A 25626-nucleotide genomic window follows, 5' to 3' on the forward strand; every position below is an offset into this window, starting at 1 on the left:
TCCCTAAGTTTTTGGTTTTACTACCCAGTTGCTCTATTTTTATGGGGGAATTCAGGGAGATTCAAAAACTATGTTACTGCCACTGCCATCTTCTTTTTTTTTTTGCCAGAATTCTTTGTTCTCAATTCTTTATATGATGCCAACCAGTGAAATCAAACTGACAATGCACAAACCACCATCCATTAACTTTTCTAAAAGTAGGGTCTCTAAGTATAATAGTTGTCTCTCTAAAACCCATTCTGGTTTCATTGAGGGTGAGAGTGTGCCCAGCTAGAGTATTTCTCAGCCTACTTTGCAGTGAGGGGTGACCCTGAGATACAGTTCTGACCAATAACATATAAGCCCCATTGAGAGTGGCATTGGAGAAAGATCATTAAAAGGCAGGTCATCTCAATGACCAACCCCTTTCACCCTTTCCATTATTCCTACATGTCGAGAGCTGAGCTGGAGAGAGTTGAGTTGCCAGGTGTCTGAGTAGAGTAGTGAAAATGAAAAGTAACGGTCAAGACTTTAATCATTCACTGTGATAGTATAAACAATAGTCTAAGAGAAAGTGCTGGCTCCTCTAATGTTCCATTTTTCTCAAATACGCCCATATCCAAATGTACTAGAAGGCATTCCATCGTGGAATTTGAGTGACTGGACTGTTTTCCTCCTCTCCAGTGGTCTGCTTAAACAAAAGTTGGCTGGGAATTAAGGGAAGATCATGGCTATCGCGAATCACTCTCATCATGAGCACAAATGAATTGCTCTGAGTGGCTTTGTTGACTGTATTGAACCATCATCTACCAATTTCACCCACAGCTTCGAAGTTTCTCTTCTTGCTAGTTTTATTAGAATTGTGGACTTAGAGACTAAAGCCACAGAGAAATGACAACCCCAAATTTGTCTCTTTCAATGTTAAGTATTTATAGACTTAATATTTGGGGATTACTGTAAGTCATTATGTAAGAAGATGGGAAAAGGTTTCTGTACTTTCACTCTTCATCTTATAAAAAGATTAAGAGAAACTTAAAAAAAAATAAATCAGTGCCAAGTGAGGAGGGGGGTCAGGTAGACTAGTGCAGATGTGGGGACTGTCTCACTGCCAACGGATCCCTAAACAAAAGGCTCCTGTCATTTTATAGACCCAGGAGGCTAAAAGGAGGGAAAGAGGGAAGGGCTAGGAGTAAAATGTACTGAATACTGAGGGTACAGAGAAATATCAAGGCACCGCCCCGCTTCTGGCCCCTAACAAGGTGGTCTCAGCAGAGACACCTGAAAGACGTCATGGCTAGGGCTCCCACCCCTTCCCTTCATAAGGAGGCCTCCTGGACTGGGGATGTAGATATGCATAAGAGCATGGCTGGGTGATGGGCCAGGGTGGGGCCAGAGTCCTTGACTGCAACTCACCTCAGAGAGCACAGTGCGCTGGCTGTTCACCTAGTCTGGTGTGAGGTGAGCAGCTTTCCCCCAAGGCCTGTCAGGTAAAGCTTTGTAACAGCCTTTGGTCAGGCCCAAAAGATCTCACATAGTTTTTGCCCAGGACCTAGACTTCTCATCTTATAAAAAGATTAAGAGAAACTTAAAAAAAAGAAATGCCTACATGTTGCTGGAGTAGACACCTCGGGATCCAATGATGACCAAATTCATGCTAAGGACTGCTGAGCAGAAGAAAAATAAAAAGAATCTCTGACAGCATCATGGAACAGTCATATTAACCTGGGGCTATCTCTAAGCTTCTATTTACATTTGAAAAAAAAAAGAAAACTGCCAATTTGTTAAAGCCACTGCTTTTCAAGCTTGATTACAGCTAAATGCAATTCATAAGTGCTACATGGAGGTCCCAGGAGCATGGCTCCCAAATGGTGGTGCCGGCAGGTTCATGAGATTTTCACTGGTCCTTGGTAGGTAAGAAAAAATGAAAAATTTAGTCAGTTTTTCATAATATTAAATTGATTCAAGTTTTTAGTACCGAGATTATGCCCTTCTAAATTAGTTGATGTTATCATGTCCTCTCTTTTATAAGCAGATGGTGCTAATTTATGATGCTGGTTATATCTAAAATCCTTACTTAAAATATTTTGGAAAAATTTACCAGTCATATCACTTAAAAGTACTTCGTAGTAACTAAACCTCCCTCAACTGTGGATATTTATACATTCCTGGGGAAAACTCAGTTCTCCTTTACTCTAATACTTATTACACTGCTGTGACCAGTTGTCTGGGCTTGCCACAGCAAGCAATTCTGACACTAAGTGCCTGGAGTTAGTGCAGACCTCACAGGTTAAGGGCTCAGTCCCACAAGACGGCCTTCCACTTCAGGTGCCAATTGCACATAGTGAGTCTCCCAGTCACCCACAACTTCTGTCCAACTTGGCTACAAATTAGATTTCCCACAACCCCCTCCTCAGGTCTGATAATTTGCTAGAGCAGCTCAGAGAACCCAGGAAAAGTTTACTCACTATTGTTGATTTATTCCATAGGATATTTTAAAGAACACAAATGAATAGCCAGATGAAGAGATATATAGAGCGAAGTCTGGAAGGGTCCAGGGCACAGGAGCTTCTGTCTCTCTCAGAGCTGGGGTACACTTTAGCACATGAATGTGCTCACCAACCTAAAACCTCTCCAAACCCATTCTTTTGGGATTTTTATGGAGGCTTCCTCACATAAGCATGATCGATTATTAACTCCATTTTCCACCTTCTCCTCTCTCTGGAGAATGGGACGTGGGGCTGAAAGTTCCAAGCTTTCAGCCTTTCTGATGACCAGTCCCATCCAGGAGGCCCCCGAAAGTCACCTCATTACAAAAGATGCTCCATCACCCAGGAAATTCCAAGGGAGTAAAAAGCTCTGTGTTAGGAACTAGGGTCAAAGACCAAATATTAGAACCAAAGATTCTCCTAATACTCTTATTTACAAGGTTTTAGGGATTCTGTGTTAAGATCTCGACAGAGACCAATATAGATATTTATTATTTTTTTACAAGATGCTCCTTTCTTCAATAGGAGAAAGGTCCTGTCACTTTTGGTAAGCAATAGGAAGGGGCTGGTACAGGGGAATTCACAGGATCCACATGTATAAGAATCAGTGCCTTGGGCAGCAGGAATTAAATATTAAAGAAAGAATGAGCCAGGGTACCAGTTCAAAGGGTGACTGGGAGGTGTGGACACCAAGTTCTCTAAAGACTGCTTGAAGAGAAAAGAAATATTTAGCTGGAAAAGACTCAGGGGGCACAGAATAGCTATCTTCAAACATTTGAAGTTAACAAAGGGAAAAAGGCTCAGACTTGTTCTGAGAGGCCCAGGGGCAAAGCTAGGATCAACCAGGGACAGGAGCAGAAGAGTTGTTCAAAGGAGGAAATGGCTGCCTTAAAGAGCCTGAGGCTGGCAACCACTTAGCAGCGATCACTGGACTGTAAGATCTATGAGAACAGGGACCCTGTCGGTTTTGTTCACTGCTCTAGCCCTAATACCTAGAATGGTGATCAGCACACAGTAGATGTACAATATATATCTGTCGAGTGAATTAATGGGGGGATACTCAGCACTTGATGGGAAGTTTGCCAAGTGACCTTAAGTGCGCTGTTGCCTAAACTTGTGTGCATCTTCCTTCATCTGCGTGGTCAACCTTTAAGTCCAAATGTGTCTTTGTAGTCTATTCAGAAATACAGAGGGAGCTCCTGTCCTGAAGAGGACAACAGAAACAGTAGGGAATCAACAATCCTGACCTGGCAGAAGCTCAGCCTCCCCCGGATGGTGTGTATTTTTAATATAAAGTATAAATAAGTACCTCTGAGGTGTTAATGGTTTCTCCCTTGAATGCACGCTAGCCAGGAAGTCATGCCACCCTGAAGAGGCCCTCAAAGTTCCCTATAAGAATTTTCTAAAATCATTGTCAAAGTAGGTTATAAGTGAGCATGTTCCTTAAATCCACTGTTCCATACTTTTAGGAAGAAAAATGCAGATGTTCAATTTAACCTCCACACCACAGCAGCTAGCACATTAAATTCTCAGCAGCCTCCAGCATGCTGAAGCCATCAAGGAAGAACTTGAGATCAGAGTCATGAAGTGCAGACACAGACGTCACATGAGGTATTTATTTTGCAACCATTGGGTTCAATTGCCTAGTATCAGGTCACCAAAAACAAATTTTCAGGCTCCCAGTGAATCCCAACCAAAGGTCACACTGTTTGGCCACTCTAGGATGGCAAGCATTTGGAGAGAAGAGGATCACCTAGGAAATCTGTACACAATTCAGAGAAAAGACATCAGAAGTTAGGATAGATCCATTTCAGGTATTCAGGGCACACCTAATGTGAAGCACATCACATGACCATGAGAGACAAATAGGAATGGAGGTGAGCCCGCCTAACCCACTCTCTAGTGTTTCATTCCATATCAGCACATAGTCACAACGATCATCGACAGGAGAGAAAAAAGAGCTGAAAGACACATGTGGGGGACAACATTTAATTTTTGTTTGTTAAATAGGTGATGAAGCTTCAGTGTGGCACCATCCAGATATTAGGGGCTGGTGCCATTCCATCGGTTTTCCTGCTGGCTTTGGTGTCCAAAAGAATCACATTCCAAAAGACATAAAAGAGGACTGAAAAACAAAGAAGAGTAACTTTCAAGATAAGGATTCCCCGCTACAGGAAAGAGCTAAATTGTGCTAAGCACATTTATTTATGTTTAAAGGTACAACTTGAACACCAGAGCAGTCTGCTGCCACCAGACTGCTCTTCTTATATAAACTATATCACTGAATAACCAAATAGTAGATGAAGGAAAGTTTTATTAAAAAAGTATTCTAGCTAATAAACAAAGGAGGAAAGAGAAATATCGCTATTTTGACTCCTAGTGAATTAACAAATCTAGCCATTGCCTATTAATGGATACTAATATCAAAAGAGAAAAAGATAATTAGACATTATGAGTTTATGGATGGAAGAATTTAACAGCACATGTCAACTAATCTTGCCCAATCCCCCGCCAAAAAAAAAAAATAACACCTGAATCTGATCAAACCTTCAGATACAACCACCAATTTGCAGAAAAAAAAGAGGACAGAGCAACATATATAAAGACACCATGGAAATATAATCAGCAAAATCTAGATAGTGAAAAACTACAGGATAAATAATTCTTCAACAAATAAATGGCAAAGGGAAAAAGAGGGAGACGGAGTAGGATTCAATAATTTAAAAGATTTAAGAGATACATCGCCCAACTGCAATGTGAAATTCAAACACTAAGTATATGTGGTATTATGGTTATGTTTTAAAGAGTATTCTTTACAGATATAGAATTTAAATATTACAGAGGAAATAATAGGATGTCTTAGATTTGCTTCAAAATAATAATAGAGGGAAAAGGTGGGGGTATGGATGACACAAGAGTTGACGACTGTTGAAAGCAGCTGATGGGTACATGGGGATTCATTATACTATCCACTCTACTTTTTGTCTATGTTTAAAATTTTCCACAAATAAGTTTAAAGAAAGAATAAAAAGTTATTATGTGGACCCACTTGCCACTCCAGGTTCTCCCAATTTACCTCAAAGAAAGGGAACAAAGAAGAACATTGAGAAAGAAATAGCCCATGGATTCTGTCGGCAGGGACATTTCAGACATGGTGTGGAAAAGAATAAGGAGCTGGTAGAAAATAGTGTTAGCCATGGTGTGAAGTCACGCAGTTTGGATGCTGTGTTAAAGGGGATTATAGCATTGAGTTAAAGCTGACTTCAGAATAAAAGAATTGATGTGTATAAACCTAGTAAAAAAGTTCATGGCTTTGGCTTATAAAATGAACACTCTTGACATGAGTGAGTGAAAGGATAATTACACATAAACCCTGTGTATCAAATCAGGAGGGTTTTAATTATAAAGGAGTCTCTTGAAACCCTTTGCTCATCTCTCATTAAAGCCTTCTCACACTGCAGTATAAATATCTGCTGGCCATGCTCCTCTGGACAGACTCATTTGTCACCACCCCTGGAAAGGCAGCCCCAATCTGGATGTGGCCCTTCAGATACTTCATCCCTCAGCCAAAGTAAGACTTCCTAGGTACAGTTTCCAGAGTTTACCAGGGTTTTGGCTCAGAGGAGAAATGGCAAAGGCCCTCAGATGATGAGTTAATTTTTAAAAAGGAAGGCAGCAAAGAAGGAAGCCAGATATTCTTTATAACATCGCAATGACTTATGTAGGGGTAACTTCCCTGATGAAAAGTAATTGGAGGCTCCCCTATGATTTTGAGGTTTCAGGGAGAGAAAGGGTTAATGCTCTCTCAGTAATCCATTCCAGGCTAAGCCCTCCAATGCACAGATTTACATGAAGGTTATCTGCAAGATTAGAAGCCATACTTTTTCAGTGAAAGCTGGGAGTCCAGAGATTACAGTAGAGGGCACAGCCAGCTCATAAATCTGCAGTGCCTGGAGCTCTAGACAGCCCCTCACATTGGCAAAGCGATTGATGCTTCTGCCAAGGAGGCTCCAAAGAAACTGTTCATCACTATCTCATTTGGAGACTTGACACCCAAATGGAGGCACTGACACCCAAGTTTATAGATCTGAGCAAAGCCCAGAGGTATCAAATCTGTGTAAATCAGGATGGGAGGTCTGCAAGGGCCCTGATGGCTGGGCTGTTCTCAGATGCTAGCTTCTGACTTTTAAGGTTTAAAGGACCAGGGACACTTGGTCTGGAGCCTTCCTAACCAAAATGTAAGAAAGGAGTTGAAGTCTCAGCTTAAGAGCAGGCAAGAGAGCCAGCTCCTCATTAGGGCCTCACTAGGCTGATGTCAGGCATTCTGAGCCAAAATTGCAAGGACCCAAGCAACTGTCACCCTTGTCCCTACCTCTGTCCCTCTCTATCTCGGCTTTGATTTCTTGTTCTCAGTGATGTGGTATCACTGTGCCCCAATGAACAGCCTATGCCTTCACCTTCCCGAAAGCCACGGGCAGCTAACTACTCTTTTCAGAACAATGGGTAACTGATTGCTTCTGCTCAACCTTCAGCACCCAATTTAAACAAGACCCCCTCGGTGATGTACAATACAACGTATAAGGGGATAACAAGGTAAGTGATGACCATTGGAAGGGAAGGAACATGTCAGACATCTGGAATAGCAGATGCAAAGGCCTGATGTATTCTGGCAATGGTAAGGAGTTTGGCATGGCTGCAGCCTCTATATACTGAGGAGGTAGAACAGGAAGACAAGGAACAGCCCATGGAGGAATTAACATTTTTTCCTGTACTCTGACCCACTAAGCCAACCATTGACAGAGGAATCATCAGAGGCCCATAGAGCAAACCAGGCATGAGAATTCGTAAGCTTTGTAGAAGCCATGAGTAATTCAAGAGAGGTCACACACAGAGTCTGAAGCCAAGCTGAGAAGTCACAGGGAAACTAGAAAAACCTGCCAGGATAGTAAACCCATGCTGTACTACTGGGAAGAGGACAATGATTAGACGAGAGGGGATGCTGGGACCCAAAGATAGGAGCTTTTCTTACAGAAGAATCTAAGAGCTCATACTTCTCAAAGCTATAAAGCCAGATCATATGGATTTCACAGTTGAAGACTTCAGCAAGAGAGACACATATATACAGGCATGTGCACACACACCACACTGAATTATGCAAAAAGATTAAAGGCACTGGCCCTCTGTGTTCTTATGTTAACTGCAACAGAATTGATGCACCTGCCTATTTTTCACTGTACCACACAGCAAGAAGATAAAAAAATATATAATCTCTTACTTTCCTCTTTAGCTGGACGTGGCTACTGCGACTGTTTGGTTTGGAACAACTGTAGTTATTGGTAGATGGTCCATCTCTGGTGCATCAAAAAAGTATGCCTGCCGAAAAAGGAGACCCATAACAGGAGTTAAAAAAGTGTGTTCTAGACTCCATGCGAACAGTCCTTCTGGGTTCCTGTGGCCCCTATGTTCCCCCTGCCACACTGGTTGTCACTGAACTACAAACATTACTGTTTTTGTCTGTCTCGCTCACTCAACTGTGAGTGCCTTTTTAAATTTTGCTACCATTTATTGAGCAATGGCAATATTGAGCAATAATCTTCATAACAACCCAGTCAGGTTGTTATTATTATCCTCATTTGACAGATGAACAAACTGAGGCTTAGAGAGGCTGTCATTCAATCAGGTGCACATGATTGGCTAATGAGTAATGGAGCCAGGACTCGAAGCTGGGTCTTTCTAACTCCAAAGCTCAAGCTCTTAATCTCTATATTATACGGTCTCTCCTCCAAAGGCTGTATGTATCCTTCCTGTCTTTGTGTCACCAGCCCCTCACATAGGGCCCGGCACACCACGTAAACAATCAATACTTAATGAACTGAACTACGATAGATTGCTGCTAAACCAGGTGGCTCTCTGTACAGACCTCTAAAAGAAAGTACTAGGCAGACCGTACCTCGTAATTCTTCAGCATGGAAATGAAAGGTTTAGTTAAGTGCTTTTACTCACATCTACAATTTAACTGTCAAAAATCAGGAGGAGGTGGAAGAGAGAACATTGAAGGGGATCTTCCCACCTGTTTCAAGGTCTGAGAATCCTAACTTTAGCCCAGGAAAATACCAATCTCACTAGCCTTGAACACTGGTTGTTCAAAGGAAGGGTGAATCGTTAATAAATCAAGGACCACTGCTCGGTCATGACTCCCCCTTGGAGTCAGGGCGTTAGGAAAGTAAAAAGATAAAAAGCAGCTGAGTTGGGAACCATTTCACCAGTACTGCTTTCTATTAACCAGAAGGGGGCACCAACGCAACATGCTGGATCTTTCCCAAATTCCCTGGTTAACTCCTCAATAGTCCATTTCAAAAAGTTTCTAGCTGTAGACTCCCTATTTTATCACATCCCCAGGGTAATTCTATTAGTTTCAAAAGTCTTTCTCCCCCAGACCCCCTTACAAAAGCTGTTTCTCCCCCTTCCAGAAGCTGTTTTCTAAGGCAGGGCAAAAACAGTCCCTAACTTCAAGAGTTGGGGGCAGGGGGACAGAGGCCATGCTGCTGTTGTTGGGGCCCCTCCAATTATCTGGCAGGTGCACTGAGCCGCAAAGCCATGATGCAGGATTAATGCCTTTCTTCCACTCTACTGGAAGAAGCCGTCATTATGTGGGATGAGCCAAAGGCCCAGGTTCTAAGCCTGGCTCTGCTAGTAACTTGCATTGTGACTTAGACAAGTCGCTCTACCTCTGTGGGCCTCAGTTTTCTTATTTGTAAAACAAAATGATTGGAAAAAATTATCTCTAAGGGCAAATTATAATTCTATGATGCATGATTTCCACAAATACTAAGGCATAGGAACCTCTGCTATCAAACATAGGCTCATACATGTCCAGTCATACCAGCCAAGGATGTACCCTCTGCTGCTTCCTTAGTCATCCCTGCCAGGTATGTGCCAGTACAAACTTAGAGATCATATACAAGTGCGGCACCGAGGGGACCTCAGCAGGTGTAGGACTGTCTTTGTGCTTCATTGCACAAAGGCAAAAACACCAATCTGTGCTCTCCAGGGAAGAGTGAGAAGGCCAAGCTGTCTGGTTCAGCCAGTTCCCCTCGGCTCAAATAACTCCCCTGCCAATTCCCCTCCTGGCCGGCCCTTCCAATAATAATGTCTTTCTTTGTATGGTTCGTCGTATTTTTCATGTTGCACATACCATTCAATCCTTACAATAAAGATGTTTCTACAGCTCCTTTTTCTAAGTGAAGAGGTAGGGGTCCAGAGAAGGGAAATACCCAAAGCAGGGAGTGATAGAACTAAGACTAAGACCCATCTCCTATTTCTACTTCAGCCCTCTGGAACTGCACACCTTCTCCAAAAGAGAAAGGAGAAGGAAATTTCCAGTGTGGAGAACAAAACCCCAGGCACAGTAGGCGCCTGGCTATACATCTAATCGAGGATGACTCCCTTCCCTGAGGAGGAGAAAACTGTGCTTCTTTCTAAGATGAGGTCCTATGTCTGCAATTACTTCCTGGCATCACTGTCCAATCTGCCCAGTTCCTCTGAGTCCCTTAGACTGAACAGGGCAATGGCCTCTCTCCTCCAACTTCTCAACGAGGTATATAATGGGTAAGAAGTACAGGAGAGAGGCAGGAGGACGTCAGTGAGAGGCACCGATGAAAGGGCACAGTCTTTAGAGTTGTGTGACCCTGGATAGCTCTCACTGGGACACTCAGGAAGAAAAAGCTGCAGAGTGGCCCTGGCAGCTTCTGGATGACACAGGGCTCTTTTAATAATTTCTTTATATCTGAAGAAACTGTCATACTATATGAAGGGCTTTCAAAGCCATTTAACTGAGTCTCACAAAAGCCCACAAAAAGATGAACCTCCCTGACAGATGAGGAAACCAAGGTTCTGAGTTAAGTCACTTGCCTGGGCTCACAGTGTTAAGCAGCTCTCAGTCCAGTGCTCTTTCCACTTCATTTTGTGCTCTCTTTTAGAAAGTTCCTGAGTTAGCAAGATGGGAAAGTAAATCCTAACTTCAGTGTCATTTACCCCAAAAGGGAGTAATAGGCATAGGAAGTAAACGATCCCGGCCACAGGTACCAGGTGAAATGGGATAATAATAACAACCACAACTACACCTGCCCCATTGTCCAATCTGCCTTACTCCTCTTTTTAGAACTGAATAAGGCAATTCCTTTTCTCCTGCCTCCTTCTCTCCACCAACTTCTCAATCAGGTCTATAAAGGGGAAAAAATTCAGAAGAGAGAAGGGAAGACGCCAGTGAGAGGCATTACAGTGAGTCAGTTACAATGAAAAGGACATTCTTATTCCGCAGACAGAAGGGTCACAGCAACATTTCAAGGGATCAGCCAGAGATTAAACTGCCAGAAATTAACAGTGTCACTCTGCCGTGAGTCAAACCAACAGTCTTTGTCTTAAGGATCTAAAGCTTAGGCACATGTAAAGCACATGTAAATCAGGTCTGTGTTTCAGAACTTGGCACTTTTTATAAGACTTGTTCAAGAATAAAGTATTGGGATCTTATTAATGCACTTAACGAGACCATGGTTGTCTACACAAAAATGTTAATGATCAAATGGTACTAAAGAAATATTTCCTCCCACAACTGCAAAACCTGTCCAAGGGTCTAGACGTGGGTTACGTGGGCATCTTCCCATGGGCATGTCCTTTACTTCATCACTGACCTTAACGTTCTTGGACTCATTTTTTTCAAACCCTGTGCCAGGCTTTATTAATGGCATGGATAGCAATTTCTGTGCACCACATATATAGAAGATACAAAACCATGTCTCATTAGAATCAAAAAAAAGGGATCTAACTTATAGGCATTTATGGGACAAGTTTTATGTTATGTGCTTTATATGTATCATTTTATATTATCCTCAGAACAACCCTCTGTGGCAGGACCCATTATATCCATGTTACAACAACCCTCTGTGGCAGGACCCATTATATTCAAATTCAGAGAAGTTTGGTACCGAGCTCACATAAACAGTGAGTGACAGAGCTGGTCTTCAATCTGGACCCGTCTGACTCAAAAGTACATGCTCTCCCTGAAATGACACTTAAACACACAAACTCAAAAATTCTTTTAAATGTTCCTCACCTGAAAAATAACTCCCCTTTCCTATATTTGAATTCATTCTCAAGCTTTCTACCTATGAGGCTTTAAACTTCAAAACTCTTCCCAGTATGTGCAGAAAACAAGCAAAGGCATCCAAAAGCAGAATTCTCCCCATCTCACTGCCCAATCCTATTTATAGACACTCATCCACCCCGACTTCTTCTGGCCATACACCAAATCTTAACCAAACTTCAGAAATTAGGTGAAGCGGGAGGTGACAATCGAATTCTCATGACTTTACCACTCCTCATCCAGGATAGTCTATCTAAAATAATATTTATTTCTTGGAGCCAGTTTTTAAAGAACCATCACTTGTAACAGTTTGAGGTCTTTCAGAAAGTATTTGCATCTAACGCACACCAGAATAACACAGGAATGAGACCATACCAAGCAGCCCACAGAAAGCAGCATATGAAGCAACACAATTGTCACAATTGTGGCCAGTGCAATGCGCCGATTATCCTCACGAACAGCTGGCCAAAATGTCATTGCCAAGACCGAGCCTGAGATGCCCAGGGCCATCATGACTAGAATCCAACGAACGGCTTTCTGGGGGATAATCCACAGTATCTGAAAGAAGAGAGGAAGGGGAGGAGTTTGGGGAGGCATTTCAGAGAGGCATTTGTTCATTCCAGGCACATGTTGATAAAGGCCCATAAGCCAATCAACACTGGGCTCCCATTGCCCCTCTAGTTTCTCAGCAGAGCCTGAAGAAACACCACCAGCATGCAGACTGAGGAGAATGCTTTCATAAGGAAGGGCTTTAGATCCAGTGAAGGCACTTGGCTCCCCAGCCCCCCCATTCCTGTTGAATTTCTAAATTCAAAGGGTATTTTTCAGGCGTTAGGCTAGAAATAATGATGTAGGTTGAATTTCCAACCAAGGACAGGGCATTACCCAGAATAAATATGGTACTTACTGCTGTGGGGATATAAATGAAGAGTGAATATCCATAGACACACACAATCTCCAAAAACGAGTAGGAAACGATGTTCATAACTTTGCTGTTTCTCCACAGGAGGAAACCCCACAGTGCAAGAGGAACCAACCAGGCATAGGCATAGATGACTGTGGCTGCTATGGACACTGAGGATGACAGGACACAAATTTTAATCCCCATGAAGCCTTTCGTGCACTATCAGAGCACTTCCAGGACCTTACTGGACCTACTTCCTAACACATCCGGCTACTTCACTGGACCATGGGATCGTGCCTTACTGGTGTGCATAGTCCCTGAGCCTGGCACAGTACCTGACACAGAAGTAGGTGCTCTATAAACGTGCTGAATCTTTAGCATTTGTCTTTGTGGTGCTGACCAGCAGTCTCTTATATGGTTTTTAAAATTTGTTTAATAACTAACAACTAATACTATTAATTATTTTTACTATTAAACTAAATTATGTAACTGAAATACTTCAGAGGGCCACACTACAAGTGTTTAAGTATACTGAGCATTTCAATCAAATAAAAGCCAACTAACTATCCCCTTGGAAGAACACGTCCTCTTTCCTAGTGTAACAAGAGCTGACACTGATTTCTTTAGCAAATTTATTAAAATGCCCTGGGTAGAGATTAACTTGCTCTGTATGCTATTTAGAGTTCTTTCTGTCTCTGAAATAGGGAGTTCCAGCTCACTGATGAATTGCTTAAAATATTCTCCAGTTTCACTTTCTTCTTTAAATAATTCTCTCTGTGGTGGAAAAGCTATTTAACGGCTCCTCAGAACGGCAATGTTCAGTATATTACTGAACCTCCCTCCTCCTCCTCCAGCAGCAACAGCACGCCCTAGAGGATTCGTTCTCCCTCTTCTGGAAGGGAGGATCATAATGCGTGGCTAAGCCCACAGCACCAGCCCTTCCTACATGAAAATCAGCAGGTAATTAATTTAAAGCTCTTGGTAAGAACAAAGCTACCCCTAGCAATTATGGTCAGACTCTGGTTAAGACATGCCATTGTCCGAAACATTGTTAGCTCCCAGAGCAGTTTTTTCATGTTGAGAACTCCTCGATTAAACCAAATGTAATTTTGCTGACCTACTGCTTTTTTCTTGGATAACTAAAAGAAGGGAAGAGGAATTACTACTATGGCTACAGCTAGCCACTGAGTGCCAGGCATTACACTGAGTGCTTTATTGAGAGGCAACATTGTATAACAGTCAAGGGCACAGGCTCTGGATGCAGAATACTAGTTCTGCCACTTATAGCTAAGTAACCCCAGGTGGTGAGTTACTTAACCTTCCTGCCTCAGTTTCCTCATCTGTAAAATGGGAATAATAACAGTATAGTACCTTATAAGATTATTAGTGTTAAATGAGTAAAAACAGGTATACTGAGAACACTGAGAAATAATAAATGCTCAATAATTAGCTTTTTATATTGTTAACTGACATGTAAACACATTATTTCATATATTCTATATCTCCACTTTAGAGATGAAGAAATAGGATCAGAGAAGCTAAGTGGTTTGGTCGAGGTCAAATAATTAACAAGCAGTAGAAGCAAGATCTGACCTTGGATGTGTGACTTATATCTTTTACATAAAATGGAAAACTGTTCATTGATAAGAGGCAATGACTATCTTACTGGTACATGCATCCCATGACTCTCTGATACTGAGATGCCCAGCCAAAGAGGATAAGAACAGATAAAGACCTGTCCTGAGCTTCCAAACCCTCAGGCAGGGTAAGTCACTCCTTTTTTTGGTCAATGTATCTATACATACCTCAGATATAGAAATTAACACATACCATTTATAGCAATATTCATTTACCTGTCTTTCTTTGCTTAACCAATGAGCCATTTGAAGTTAGAGTCTATATGTCATGTATAACATTTATGGAGTTAAACTCAAATGCCATTTGACAAATGCAGCTGAGATTTAATTCAGGTCTGACTCAATATGGGGAAGGAAAGAGGAGAATAAGGGGAAATGGGCATGGAGGGTACAGGGGAAAAAAGTAAGGAAGGATACACAGAGGCACACAGACACACACAGGTAATACATATCTCTATACATGTATATATATACACATACATATGTATGTTTGTGTATATATAAATGTTAACTATTACTTTGCATATTTCGACTCTTCATTCTTACAATTGCCCTATAATATAGATATTATTATTCCTATTTCACTAATAAGAAATCAGAAACCAAGAGAGATGAAATAGCCTGTCTGACAACATAGAAGTTAATGAGTGGTGGGGCTGGAACTTGAAGCCAGTGACATGGTTCCTGAGACCATGCTCTTATACAGTCTACGCACAGCCTCTCAATAGGAGAGCAGGCGGGCAGCGAAGGATAGAACTGAGAAAGTGGCACTGATCAATCTCCTAATCAAACCTCCTCATTTTGGGGTGGTCATCATCTGCAAGTCCCTAAAAGCTATTTTGTTTTTTGTTTTCTTTTTTTAAATTATCCAATATTACCACAGGAAAGGAAGTTTTAAAACAAGAATGTCATCTATAAGCCCAACACTAGGACACACTCATGTCTGCATTTTCCCTTCTAGGTCCTGACCATTTGTAGACTCCTCTTTAACAAAGTTGCTAATAGCACAGACATAAATTTGGATTATCAGTCTCCTATCTTGCTCTAGAGCTTCATAATTAGTGGCTACAAACCTAGCTAGTTGAGTTATCATGACTTAAATAACAATGCCCCTATTGTTTCCAACATTTGGACAACACAACTAATGCTACAATGGAGACTTTCATGCATACTGCTTTTTACATATTTTGTATATTTTTCTTTGGATAAATTCCAACTGCTATTGGGCATTCTCTTATAGTTTTCCAGAAGAGTGGATTCACAACATTGTGACTGTACTTAATCCCACTGAATTGTACAATTAAAAATGCTGATGTGGTAAATTTTGTTATGTATATCTTACCACAATTTAAAAAAAAGATTATATGTATATAGATGGGTGGTAAATTCTGAGACACTAGATATGTTTGAACCATGAAATACAGAAAGCAGGGGCTGCAACACCTACACATAGGGATCCAAAAACTCAGTAGGTAAAAAGAACTCATGGTTACAAACTGACAGCATTCTAAATGAGTCAAGCTGTTCACCAACCTTTTCGGAATTCGGGTACATAATGGTATGTCTTCTCTCCCAGATGGATTAAGAAGTTGGAAAGATTCCCACTAATTGCTATGGCAAAGACCAATGTGGCGCATATCCAAAAGGGGCCTGCAAAGGAGACCAGAAAACTCAGAGATAAGAAAATGAAGCACCAGTCTTCAAACTCTTACAGAATACTTCCCTATGTCCCTTGCCCTATTCATGTAAGCAAGGGAAAAGGAATTTTTGATGCATTCAATACTCAATGCAAATTTTCTTTTTTTGAAAGGTCGAACATACAACTCAGTAATTAGCTGCCTTAAAGACAGGGGGGATTGAAATGTAAAGGCCAAAACACCTCCCACAATTAGGTGAATAAAGGCACTGATTTGTTTATAGCTTCTTTTATTGGAGGATCACCAAAAAATAATTCAGGGACATTTTGTTAAACCCTCACCATCAGGATACAGGAAGCAAAAGTTATTTCCCTTATCCAAGTGCCAAATGTTAATGCCAGAGAAAAAAAGCTTCACTCATACAGATCCTTCTACAGTCTAAATGCAAGAGTAGGACAAGAAGAATGCTTCAGGGAAGAGTTAATTTAATCTACCAGTTCACCATGGGGGTATGTGCATGTGCGCGTATGTGTATGTGTGGGGGTATTTATGGCTTTCTTTTTTTTCTTTTTTTAATTGAAAAAGTAATACATGCACATAGTTGTGTTTAAAAAGTACAGGATGTCTAGGCCATACTACCCTGAACAAGCCCAATCCCATCTGATCTTGGAAGATAAACAGGGTCGGGCTTGGTTAGTACTTAGATGGGAGACCACCTAGGAAGACCAGGTGCTGTAGGTGTAAAAAATAAAAAATAAAGGATTGTAAACTGACAAGGTCCTTGAAATTTGTGAGGTCAACCAAGGGTTGCCTCGCCTAAAAAAAATAACAATAATAAAATAAATAAATACATACATAAATACAAAAATAGTAAAATTATTTAAGTAAGTAAGTAAATTTTCTTCTTTCTCTGTCTTCTAGCTATGTATTTCCCCTCCCCAGAGTTCACCATTACAACCAGTTTCTAGTGAATCCTGCCAGAAATTTCCATATACATATAAGTAAATGCATATTTGTGTGTATATGTGTGTATACGTTTATACAAATAACATACATCACTCAGAGCCATTGGCTCTCTTCTCCCCTCAAATACAGAAGCCCACTGATGTTGGAGCCCTTTCCTGCAAAGCACTGGGTGGACCTCTGACCTTCCTCAGACAACAGGGAGGTTGGGGGTGACAGTCATCCCTTGGCCCAGCCCTCTTACAGACTTCCAGTGCTGCTGCCTGAGTCCCAAGGGGAGCCAGCCTGTCTGTGGGCAGAGCTGGGACTCAGCACATCAATAAAAAAGTATGAGTATCTTCTCCACACTCAGGAGCCTGCTCCAATCCTCTAAAATTAAAATCAACATCTCCTCTTAGACAAAGTAACTTAATTTGCCTTGTTTGTAATGTCATTTGAAGACTTTCAAAGAACATACTCTTACTTGTAATTATGGCATTAATATAGCAGATAATTGCATTTTCTCCAAAATTCTTTGCAAGGGTTGCTATTGAAGCTCAGAAGCGTCAAATAAAATGCTGCATGCCTTGCCAACAGTGCACTGCTCCACCTTTTCAGGCAACTCTCATACTCACCTCAGTTCAACTGGCACATGGAAAAGAATCAAAACGGTACTACACATACCGTAGAGATCTGGATTGCTGCGGATATATAACCTCACAAAGTTTTTTCCTGGTATTGGCAAAAGAGAACCTTTTATTCTGTCAAAGACCTGCAAAACAACATAGCAGTAAGTCTACTGAAGATTTTTCTTTAAATAAATTCAACTACTGCAAAATTGAAACTCAGTTATTAGAGCTCTTATGATAGTATTTTCAAATGCTAGCAAACCTTTACTTCTGTTAGACTATAACCAGTAACAAAAGCTTTAACATTATTTGATTGTTTAACTGTAGAAGAAACAAGTCTCCAGGTGAAACTGCTTTACAAACCTGGTAAGTGTCTACATCAAAGAATGTTTGATAGTATTCAAACGTCCAGAAGGGGGAGCTTTTCTTCTGTCCAGCAAGTAACTGTCAGAGGTAAAATAAAACATAATGAACACAGAAGTAATTTTCTTACTCCAGCTACACCAACAGAAAGGAAGCTGATCTAATGGAAAATCAAGTTGTACAAAAGACTAAGCTCTTCTGCATTCATTAGTCAATTTTGCAGTAATCATGCCTAACTCTCAGCCTGATGAAAAACAAGCTTGGGTTTTGAAGTCACACCAGAAGGCTTCAAATCCTGGTCCCTCCACTAGGAGGGTGCTCGGTCAAATCACTAGACTTGTCTCAGTCTCAGTCTTCGTTCTTTTTATATATACACACACACGAACATACACATACAGAAAGCAGTCAAGATAAATATTTTCCTACCTCACCCCCTCAAAACCTTATTATCACCACCTGAATTCTCAAAAATGTGATATATTAATTCACTCGAAAGTACTGAAAACTTAAAATATACAGCTCTCACAAAAAACAAAATTCTAATTTAGAAGAGGGACACAAGGTGGGTCACACCTGTCCCAACAGCATAGCTGTTTGATGGCAGAATATAGGCCCCATGCCAGTATTCATGACTGCCATCTTCGAATACTTAAAGAGGATTCGTCGAGCAAAAGGTTCTGATGGAATTGGAAGCTTTGTAGGACAAGGGAAGGTAGTACTATAGGTAGATAACTTTTGTTCATTATAAAAGAAAACTATTTCACAACTAAAGTGTCCAAACAGTGGCCACAGCTGCTTTACACGGTAATGAACAGCTTCTGGAAGTATTCAAGTTATCTTTCTGACGTACCACAGACAACATCAATATCTTGGAAGGAAAGCTGAAATTGAGGAAACCGAAGGTTCTTCCCAACCCTAATATTATAAGATATTGAATACCATAGACCCATGTTCCATAAGCTAGGCCAAGGAATACTGGTAACCTCTCCCCTATTCAGACAAAATTAAGATAATGGACAGCACGTTTTCAATGAAAAAATTTTTCCCCCTATACCATTCTTAAAATTTTGAAGCCTGCTATTGCTCAGTGTGATGGTTAATTTTATGTATCAGTGTGTCTGAGCCAGATATGAGGGTGTCTTGGATGAGATTTATATTTAAATCAGTGGACTTTGTGAGTAAAGCAGACTGCCTTCCAAAATGTGGGCAGACCTCAGCCAATCAGATGAAGGCCTGAATAGAAAAGGCTGACCTCCTGAGCCATGAGGGAATTCTCCAGCAGATTGCCTTCAGACTTCATCTGCAACATTGGCCTTCCTGGTTCTACAGCAGAATGCCTTTGGACTTAAACTCCAACTTTTCCTGAGTCTCCAGCCTATGAGCCTACTCTATTCAGATTTTGGACTTGCCAAGCAAGCATCCACAAATATGTGAACCATTTAAAATAAATCTCTTTCTTTATATATACACTTATTGGTTCTAATTCTCTGGAGAACTCTGGCTAATACATTCATCTATACTAAAAATCACTCCTGTCTCCTTAGGGAGTGATTTTAATAAGTACTTAACATACACTAACTCTAACATAGAGAGGAAGAACACAGACTCAGACTCAGACTGCCTTGGTTTAAAATTCCATCTACCACCTGCCAGGTGTGTATACTGGGGCAAGTTACTTAAACTCTGTGCCTCAGGTTTCCCATTTGTAAAGTGAGGATAGAAATAGTTCCTGGCATACAGGGTTGTTTTGAAGATTAAATGAGATGATCCAAGTAAGGAACTTTAAATGATGCCTGGCAGCTATTAAATTCTGAATAAATATTAACTATTGTAATGACAATGATAATAGTCAACATACTATTCTTGTATTTCAGATGAAAAAAACCTAGGCTTAAGGAAGTTAAAGTACCTTACCCAAGACACATAGCTATTACTACTGGCCAGACCAGGATTCAAAGTTAGGCTTCTAAGTCTGAACTCCTGTCACAATATCTAGCATATAATGGTATTTAATTTAGCATAAACTTTGGTACTTAATACCTTCAGTTTCCTGTATTTCATTTAGTACTTACTTTGATATTTCATGGATATCCACAAGGAGCACCTGACACCCAAGAGCGCCAATATTTTAACAAGCCCGAGAACCCACTGCTATAAACTGGGAGCTCTCTAGTGTATTATAGTCATGAGTCCATTTACAAAATATTACTGGAAATATGATTTTTCTGGAACACAACAGTGCACACAGAAATAAATCTTTATGATCAAAAAAGCCGCCCAAGAATCGCCATACAGCCATATGCAGAAACCCTGAAATCTCCATAGAATCTTCCCCCTCCCTCTCTCACCCTTTGCCACGAAGTCCTACTGAGCTCGCCCTCTATACATCTGTGTCCAACTGGAGTTCAGGCTTCATTGCCTCTAGCCTAGACCACTTCAACAGTTTTCTACTGGGTCTTCTGGCCTCTAATTCATACTCCACATGATCACCGTATCTTAAATATCTTTAAACGTATCTGACTATGTTGTTTAAAATCTTTCAATAGCTCCCCATAGTTTCCAGAATATAATTCATATTCATTGCATCGAGTCCTGCCTACCTGTGTAGCCTCATCTCCTAACCTCACCTATCTTTTGTTTCCAATGTATGTGAAGATGGGAGATGCGCTGTCTATACCGTGTTCCTTCATGCCTCTGTGACTTCACCAAATTGGTCCCTTTGCCTGAATCACCCTTCCCCGCCTTCCTTCCCTGGCTACCTCCTACTCTTTCATCAAGACTCGGTTTAAGTTCACTAACTCCAAGAAGCTTTCTGTAACCCCCTTCTCTCTGTTCCCACTACTCTGGTGCTCCCCTCCACCAGTGTGCTTCCCATGTATAACAATGGTCTGTTTGCTTATCTGTTTATCCCCGCAAGGAAGAGGCCACTTTTTGTTTCCATTGCCTGGCACTCTATTTGGCACACAGGAGACAATGAATAAAAGCATAAACATATTTTTCAAAATTAAAAGAAAAAAGCAATTGCAAAGACAAATTTGAACCTCGGTTTTGTCAGAGTCATCATTTCCCAGTAATTCATCATCCTCTTCTCTCCCTGAGCCTCTTGAGGAGCCCGGCTGATGTTTGGGGATTTCACCAGGATCCTCGATGCTTATTGTGGTGGCATCTGGGTTTGCTGCTAGAGAAGTGACTACATCACCAAACTCTGAAATCAATTAGAACATAAGGGCATCAGAGACCTTACCCACACTGAAATGCTATACTTTTAAAGACAAGCTGTTACAACCTTGTCTTTGCTATAGACTCTGTCTGATACCAATCACAAAAGGCTCTGAAAAGAAAATCTCAACTAGAAGTCAAACTGACATAGAAAAATGATTATGAAGACAACAGAATTTGGAGTCAGACCTAGATTTTAGTCCTGGCTCAGCTACTTACTAACTACATGAATGTGAGTAAGTAACTTCACCTCTGTAAGCTGCAGTGGTCTCATCTACACAATGGGGAGAATAATACTTAAAAGAATGTTGGGAAAGTTAGGAATGTTACCTAAGTAAAGTTCTTAGCAGAGTGTCTGGCCCGCAGCAAATACCCAATCTAAATCTCTCTTCTTTGATTCAAGTACAAACAATTTTAATGGAAGTTATTTTTTCCAATAAGCCCTATGTAATCACTGTAGAAAATATGGGGACAAATATGAAAGTAGGAGCCGCAGAATAAAAATCACTCTTGGGGTAACCACTATTAATTTTTGGTATATTTCTCTTTTCTCTAAGATTCATACCAGTGACGATCATTTATTCACTACATGCCTACAATGTCCAAGTTCTAATTTAGGATGTGATATTACTATGTAAACAATTTTGTATCCGGTTCTATTTAGGATTACATAAAAATGATATTTTCATATTATATGAGTCTTTACAATGATAATTTATGTGGCTACATAATATTCCATCAGCTAGGGTGGAAGAGTAGGAGAGAGACACCATAAGTTAACGCAATTATTCCACTGTTATTGAATGCCTGGGGTGTTTCCAACTCTTCATTAGTACCAATAATACTGTGAGGAGTCTCTATGTAGAGAAAGCTTTTTGGGTTATTGACTTAGGATGAAGACCTCTCAGTGCAATCACTAGGTTAAAGGGTGAAAACCATTTTTAAGGCTCTTGAGCAATATTGTTAAACTACTTTCCAAAAGAACCTCTGCTATTCATGTCCACAAGTAATGACTGAACCTTCCTGTCTCTGGGTATCCTAACAAACTTTATTCAGTTGCTCCTGAATACAATTCAGGGCAGCTCTAGAACTTGGCAGGACTAAGACAGGGTATCAGCAGGGCACCGTTATAACATTACAAGCATGGCATGAATCCTATAATTGGCAGTAGGATGGGGCTCTTCGATAACTGAGTCCACTCTTACTGCCTTCCAGCTATGCAAATAGTTTTATGGAGAGAACTAAAGTGACTGAAATTAATTAGATGGCTCATATGTTACAATTACTTAAGTTCAGTCTCCAGTGTTTTGTCTGTTGAAGCAGCATGAGGCTCAGCAGTGAGGTAGTCCTTTCAAGTTAAGACTCTCACACTCCATGACCTTAGGCAAATTATTCCATATCTCTGAATCTCCGCCTGTTCAAATATAAAAGGTAGATAATATCTATCTTACATAGAGATTTGGAGAATGATATGAGATAATAAGTATTATTATAGCTATCATTTATTGATTGGACAGGGCATTGACATTTAAAAAGCAATAGCTTACCAGGGGCAACGGCATGCCAGAAGGAAGAACAGAGAGTGTCATGTTTTAAGTAAAAAGAACAAAGAGATTCAAAGGAGGGCAATAAGTCATCTAATTGATGGGCTTAGAAAAGGCTTCTTGGAGAAGCTGCTATAACGATGGTCAGAGTGATGGGGATAGCATTTCATGCAAAAGAAATGCAATGACAAAGACCCTAAATGTGTCCTGTGTTTGAGAAATAGCAGATGGCATAGTTTGATTGGAACACAGGATGTGTATACCTCTCACATGATGACTATTCACATATTCTGCTCTCTATTAATTATTCTTGTCCATCTCTGCTCCTTGAGGGAGAGATTGGTATGTTTCTTATTTCTACCACCAATATTCTCTGCTTCTACATCCTGGCATATCCCATGCTATGTTTTGCCTCTGTTCCTTTTCTGACACAATATCTTCCACCTGAGGGGTCCTAAACTCCACTTGTTCATCTAATACTACTACTCTTCTCAAGAAAAGCCTTCCATGACCCCGCAGCATCCTATGTTCTTTTTTAAAGAGCAGAGTCATTAACATAGTTTATAAAGTCCTGCGAGATTAAACTCCTGTTCCTTCTCAAACCTCACCTTGTGATAGCCTCTCCCACCATCTATGCTCTGGCGCGTTGGCTTTCTTTCAATTACTTAGGAAAAAAGAAATTAAGCAGACTTTCTCCCTCCACAGGTACTTCGTATATACTTTTCTCTATGCTTGAACTTTCTCATACTGTACTCCTAGCTAAGATGGCCAAGGAAGGCCTCTCTAATGAAGTGAGAATTGAACAGAGTGAGAGAACAAGCCACAGGGCTATCTGGAGTAACAATGCCCCAGCAGGAAGATAGCACAAAAGCCCTAAGCTGTGAGGGTACTTGGTGTCTAGGAGGAACAGTGACAAAGCCTGCATGGGTAGAGAAGAGACAGAAAGGGCAGGAGTAGCAGGAGATTAAATCAGAGGCAGTGGAGGGCTGGATCACATAGAGCCTCTGAAGCGCAGAACAGGCTCTGGCTTTCACTCCAAGTGAGATAGATACCACTGGAAGGTTTTAAAGGAAAACTCTAGCTGCAAAATACCTACTGTAGCAAGTCAAGAGAAGAAGCAGGAAGACTAGAAGGAAGGTTAAGGGCTGTAACCCAGACAAGACGTGGTTGTGACCTTGAGCATGGTGGGAGAGTAGTAGAGGTGGTGAGAAGTGGTCAGAGACTAGATGTAGTTTGAAGATGGAACTGACAGTATTTGTTGATGAAATGGATTTCTCATATCTCTTCCTCAGATAGTAGTGAGATAGCACAGGTGTGAGAGTAGGCTGCCTGGGTTCAAACTCTGCTTTCCCACTTAATAACTATGTGATCTTAAGGCAAATTACTTAATTTTTCTGTTCCTCAGTTTCCTCATTGGTAAAACAGGGAGAATAAAATAACTAATTCATAAAGGTGACATAAGGATTAAATGAGTTAATATTTGTAAAGCATTTAGAACAGTGCCTGCCATATACTAGGAGCTACACAAGTGTTTACAAGACAAATAAGTATTCATCAATCCCAAGTCTATGAACTTTTCCTATGGCACTTTCATCGTTTGTGGATTATTTAATATTTAAATAAGATATTTACATAACCGTTTAACAAACATCTCCCTCACTAGGCTGAGAGCTTCCTAAGGGAAGAAGCTGGCTGTTTGTTCACTCTTCTATCACTGATAACATAGAACAACTTCTGGTTCATGGTCACACTCATGAGATACTTACTGATTCAGTGAATAAACAACCTGATCATATTTCATCACAATCATCTTTTTATACTTTTATCTATGTTAGCAGTATAAAAAATTTCTCTTGTATCTAGTACAGTTCTAAGCACAAAGTAGATGTTCAATAAATGTTTGTTGAACTAAAGCAGGAACTCTACAAACATTTCTGTAATCGCTGTACTAAATTTATGTTACCATCTGAAGGGCTATTTGGTAAAAAAGAATAGCTGGTATGGACAAACAGAGACACCTGAGTGTGACCAACGTTCTTTAACCAAGACGTTTGAAATAACCTTCTTTAATGTGTATTCCAGTATAGCAATGAAAATCTGTTGCTGTGACTGCAGAAATATTGATCATAGAGATAAAGGTGGGCACTTAACTAATGTACCTTCAAACTGCAAGTCATCTACAGCTGCCATTCAGCCAGTGGGTCTTCTCCAAATTATAAGGAATCAAATTTGCAAAGGTCTAAAAGGGAAAAATGAATAAACTTAATAAAATATGCCAAAATAAAATATCTGCGAATAAATCTTATTTCAGCGTTCAAAATGGTATTTGCATCCCTTTTTAGTAGGGTTTGCTAGGTTTACATAAAGAGAGCCATTTAGCATCAGATAATATTAAAACTTATAAAGAAACTAATTTGGGGGCGGGGAGCAGGGTCCAAAGTTTCTATCCAATCTCACTCACTGTGTGTTAGGGATCAGGTGCAACCCAGAGATGAAAGGATGAGAAAAAGGAGGCTAGGGGTTCAGAAAGGTGGCTGTGAGGACAATAAAAAGCAAAGGCCTTTCAGCTGAGCCGGCGGTTAAGGTCACAGGCTCTGGGGTCAGACAGACCTGGGCTTCATTCCTGAAATGAATGCTGCTGCTTCTCGCTGTGTGACTGTGGGTTCCTCGGGGCTTCAGTTTCTTCATCTGTAAAATGGGTTCGTAATGGTACCTACTCATACGGTGTTGGGGGCCATTAAATGAGACAGTAAGGAGCTTAGTGCACAGCTAAGCAATTAGTAGGCGCTGGAGTGATGGCGACCCTACAGCGTGGGGCACCCTGAGCCCACCAGGCAAGTCTGGGAAAAGAGCTGCCCACAAAGTAGAGGCAGTGTTTTAAGTAGAGGAGCTGGGCCGCGGCGACCTGGTGGGCGGGAGATCCCAGGCCCGCTTTGTTCCGGGCCAGCCCCGCACACCCGGCTGCCTCACCTCTGGGGTCTCGGCGTCCAGCCCGTCCCAGGATGGCTCGGGCCTCAGATGCTCCGCACAGATTCTGGTCCCTCCGAGTTGCCGGAAGCCGGAGATCCGGGAGGCGGAACTTCTCCACCTCCTCCGGGCAGAGCTCCGCCTCCTTAAAAAGACAGCGGCACCAGGCGACGGTGC

General features: G+C 41.1%; 1 protein-coding gene and 1 pseudogene across 8 annotated transcripts; one reads left to right on the forward strand and one right to left on the reverse strand.

Annotated features, from left to right (window-relative positions):
- Positions 1 to 1618: 1618 nt before the first annotated feature.
- On the reverse strand, positions 1619 to 25585 carry YIPF1 (Yip1 domain family member 1). 8 transcript variants are annotated; one of them, XM_039886738.1, is made up of 11 exons: positions 25453 to 25585; positions 25093 to 25170; positions 24642 to 24721; positions 20761 to 20924; positions 17720 to 17800; positions 17412 to 17499; positions 15682 to 15798; positions 12515 to 12681; positions 11983 to 12165; positions 7741 to 7838; positions 4054 to 4590 (listed from the first exon to the last, which is right to left on the reverse strand). In XM_039886738.1, exons 3-10 carry the CDS (start codon positions 24670 to 24672, stop codon positions 7749 to 7751), a joined length of 921 nt encoding a protein of 306 aa, XP_039742672.1. In that variant the 5' UTR covers positions 24673 to 24721; positions 25093 to 25170; positions 25453 to 25585; the 3' UTR covers positions 4054 to 4590; positions 7741 to 7748. The 8 variants fall into 8 exon arrangements, with proteins under 8 accessions (XP_039742653.1, XP_039742687.1, XP_039742672.1 ...); XM_039886698.1 differs by having other exon boundaries at positions 11956 to 12165; XM_039886719.1 differs by lacking the exons at positions 4054 to 4590; positions 25093 to 25170 and adding an exon at positions 1619 to 1882 and having other exon boundaries at positions 11956 to 12165; positions 25453 to 25574.
- Positions 16409 to 16526, forward strand: LOC120623081 (uncharacterized; annotated as a pseudogene).
- Positions 25586 to 25626: the final 41 nt, after the last annotated feature.

This window comes from Pteropus medius, unplaced genomic scaffold (assembly GCF_902729225.1).
Source record: "Pteropus medius unplaced genomic scaffold, Ma_sr-lr_union100, whole genome shotgun sequence".
Lineage (NCBI taxonomy): Eukaryota > Metazoa > Chordata > Mammalia > Chiroptera > Pteropodidae > Pteropus > Pteropus medius.

Bases quoted from the DNA above. Each gene is read 5' to 3' on its own strand.
- YIPF1 (XM_039886719.1), bottom strand. From the start codon at position 24,672: ATGGCAGCTGTAGATGACTTGCAGTTTGAAG. The intron at 17,801-20,760 runs GTTCAAATTTGT...TACCTCTGACAG, and splicing joins ATGACTCTGACAAAACCGAG to TTACTTGCTGGACAGAAGAA. The intron at 15,799-17,411 runs GTATGTGTAGTA...TCTCCTTTGCAG, and splicing joins CAGCAATCCAGATCTCTACG to GCCCCTTTTGGATATGCGCC.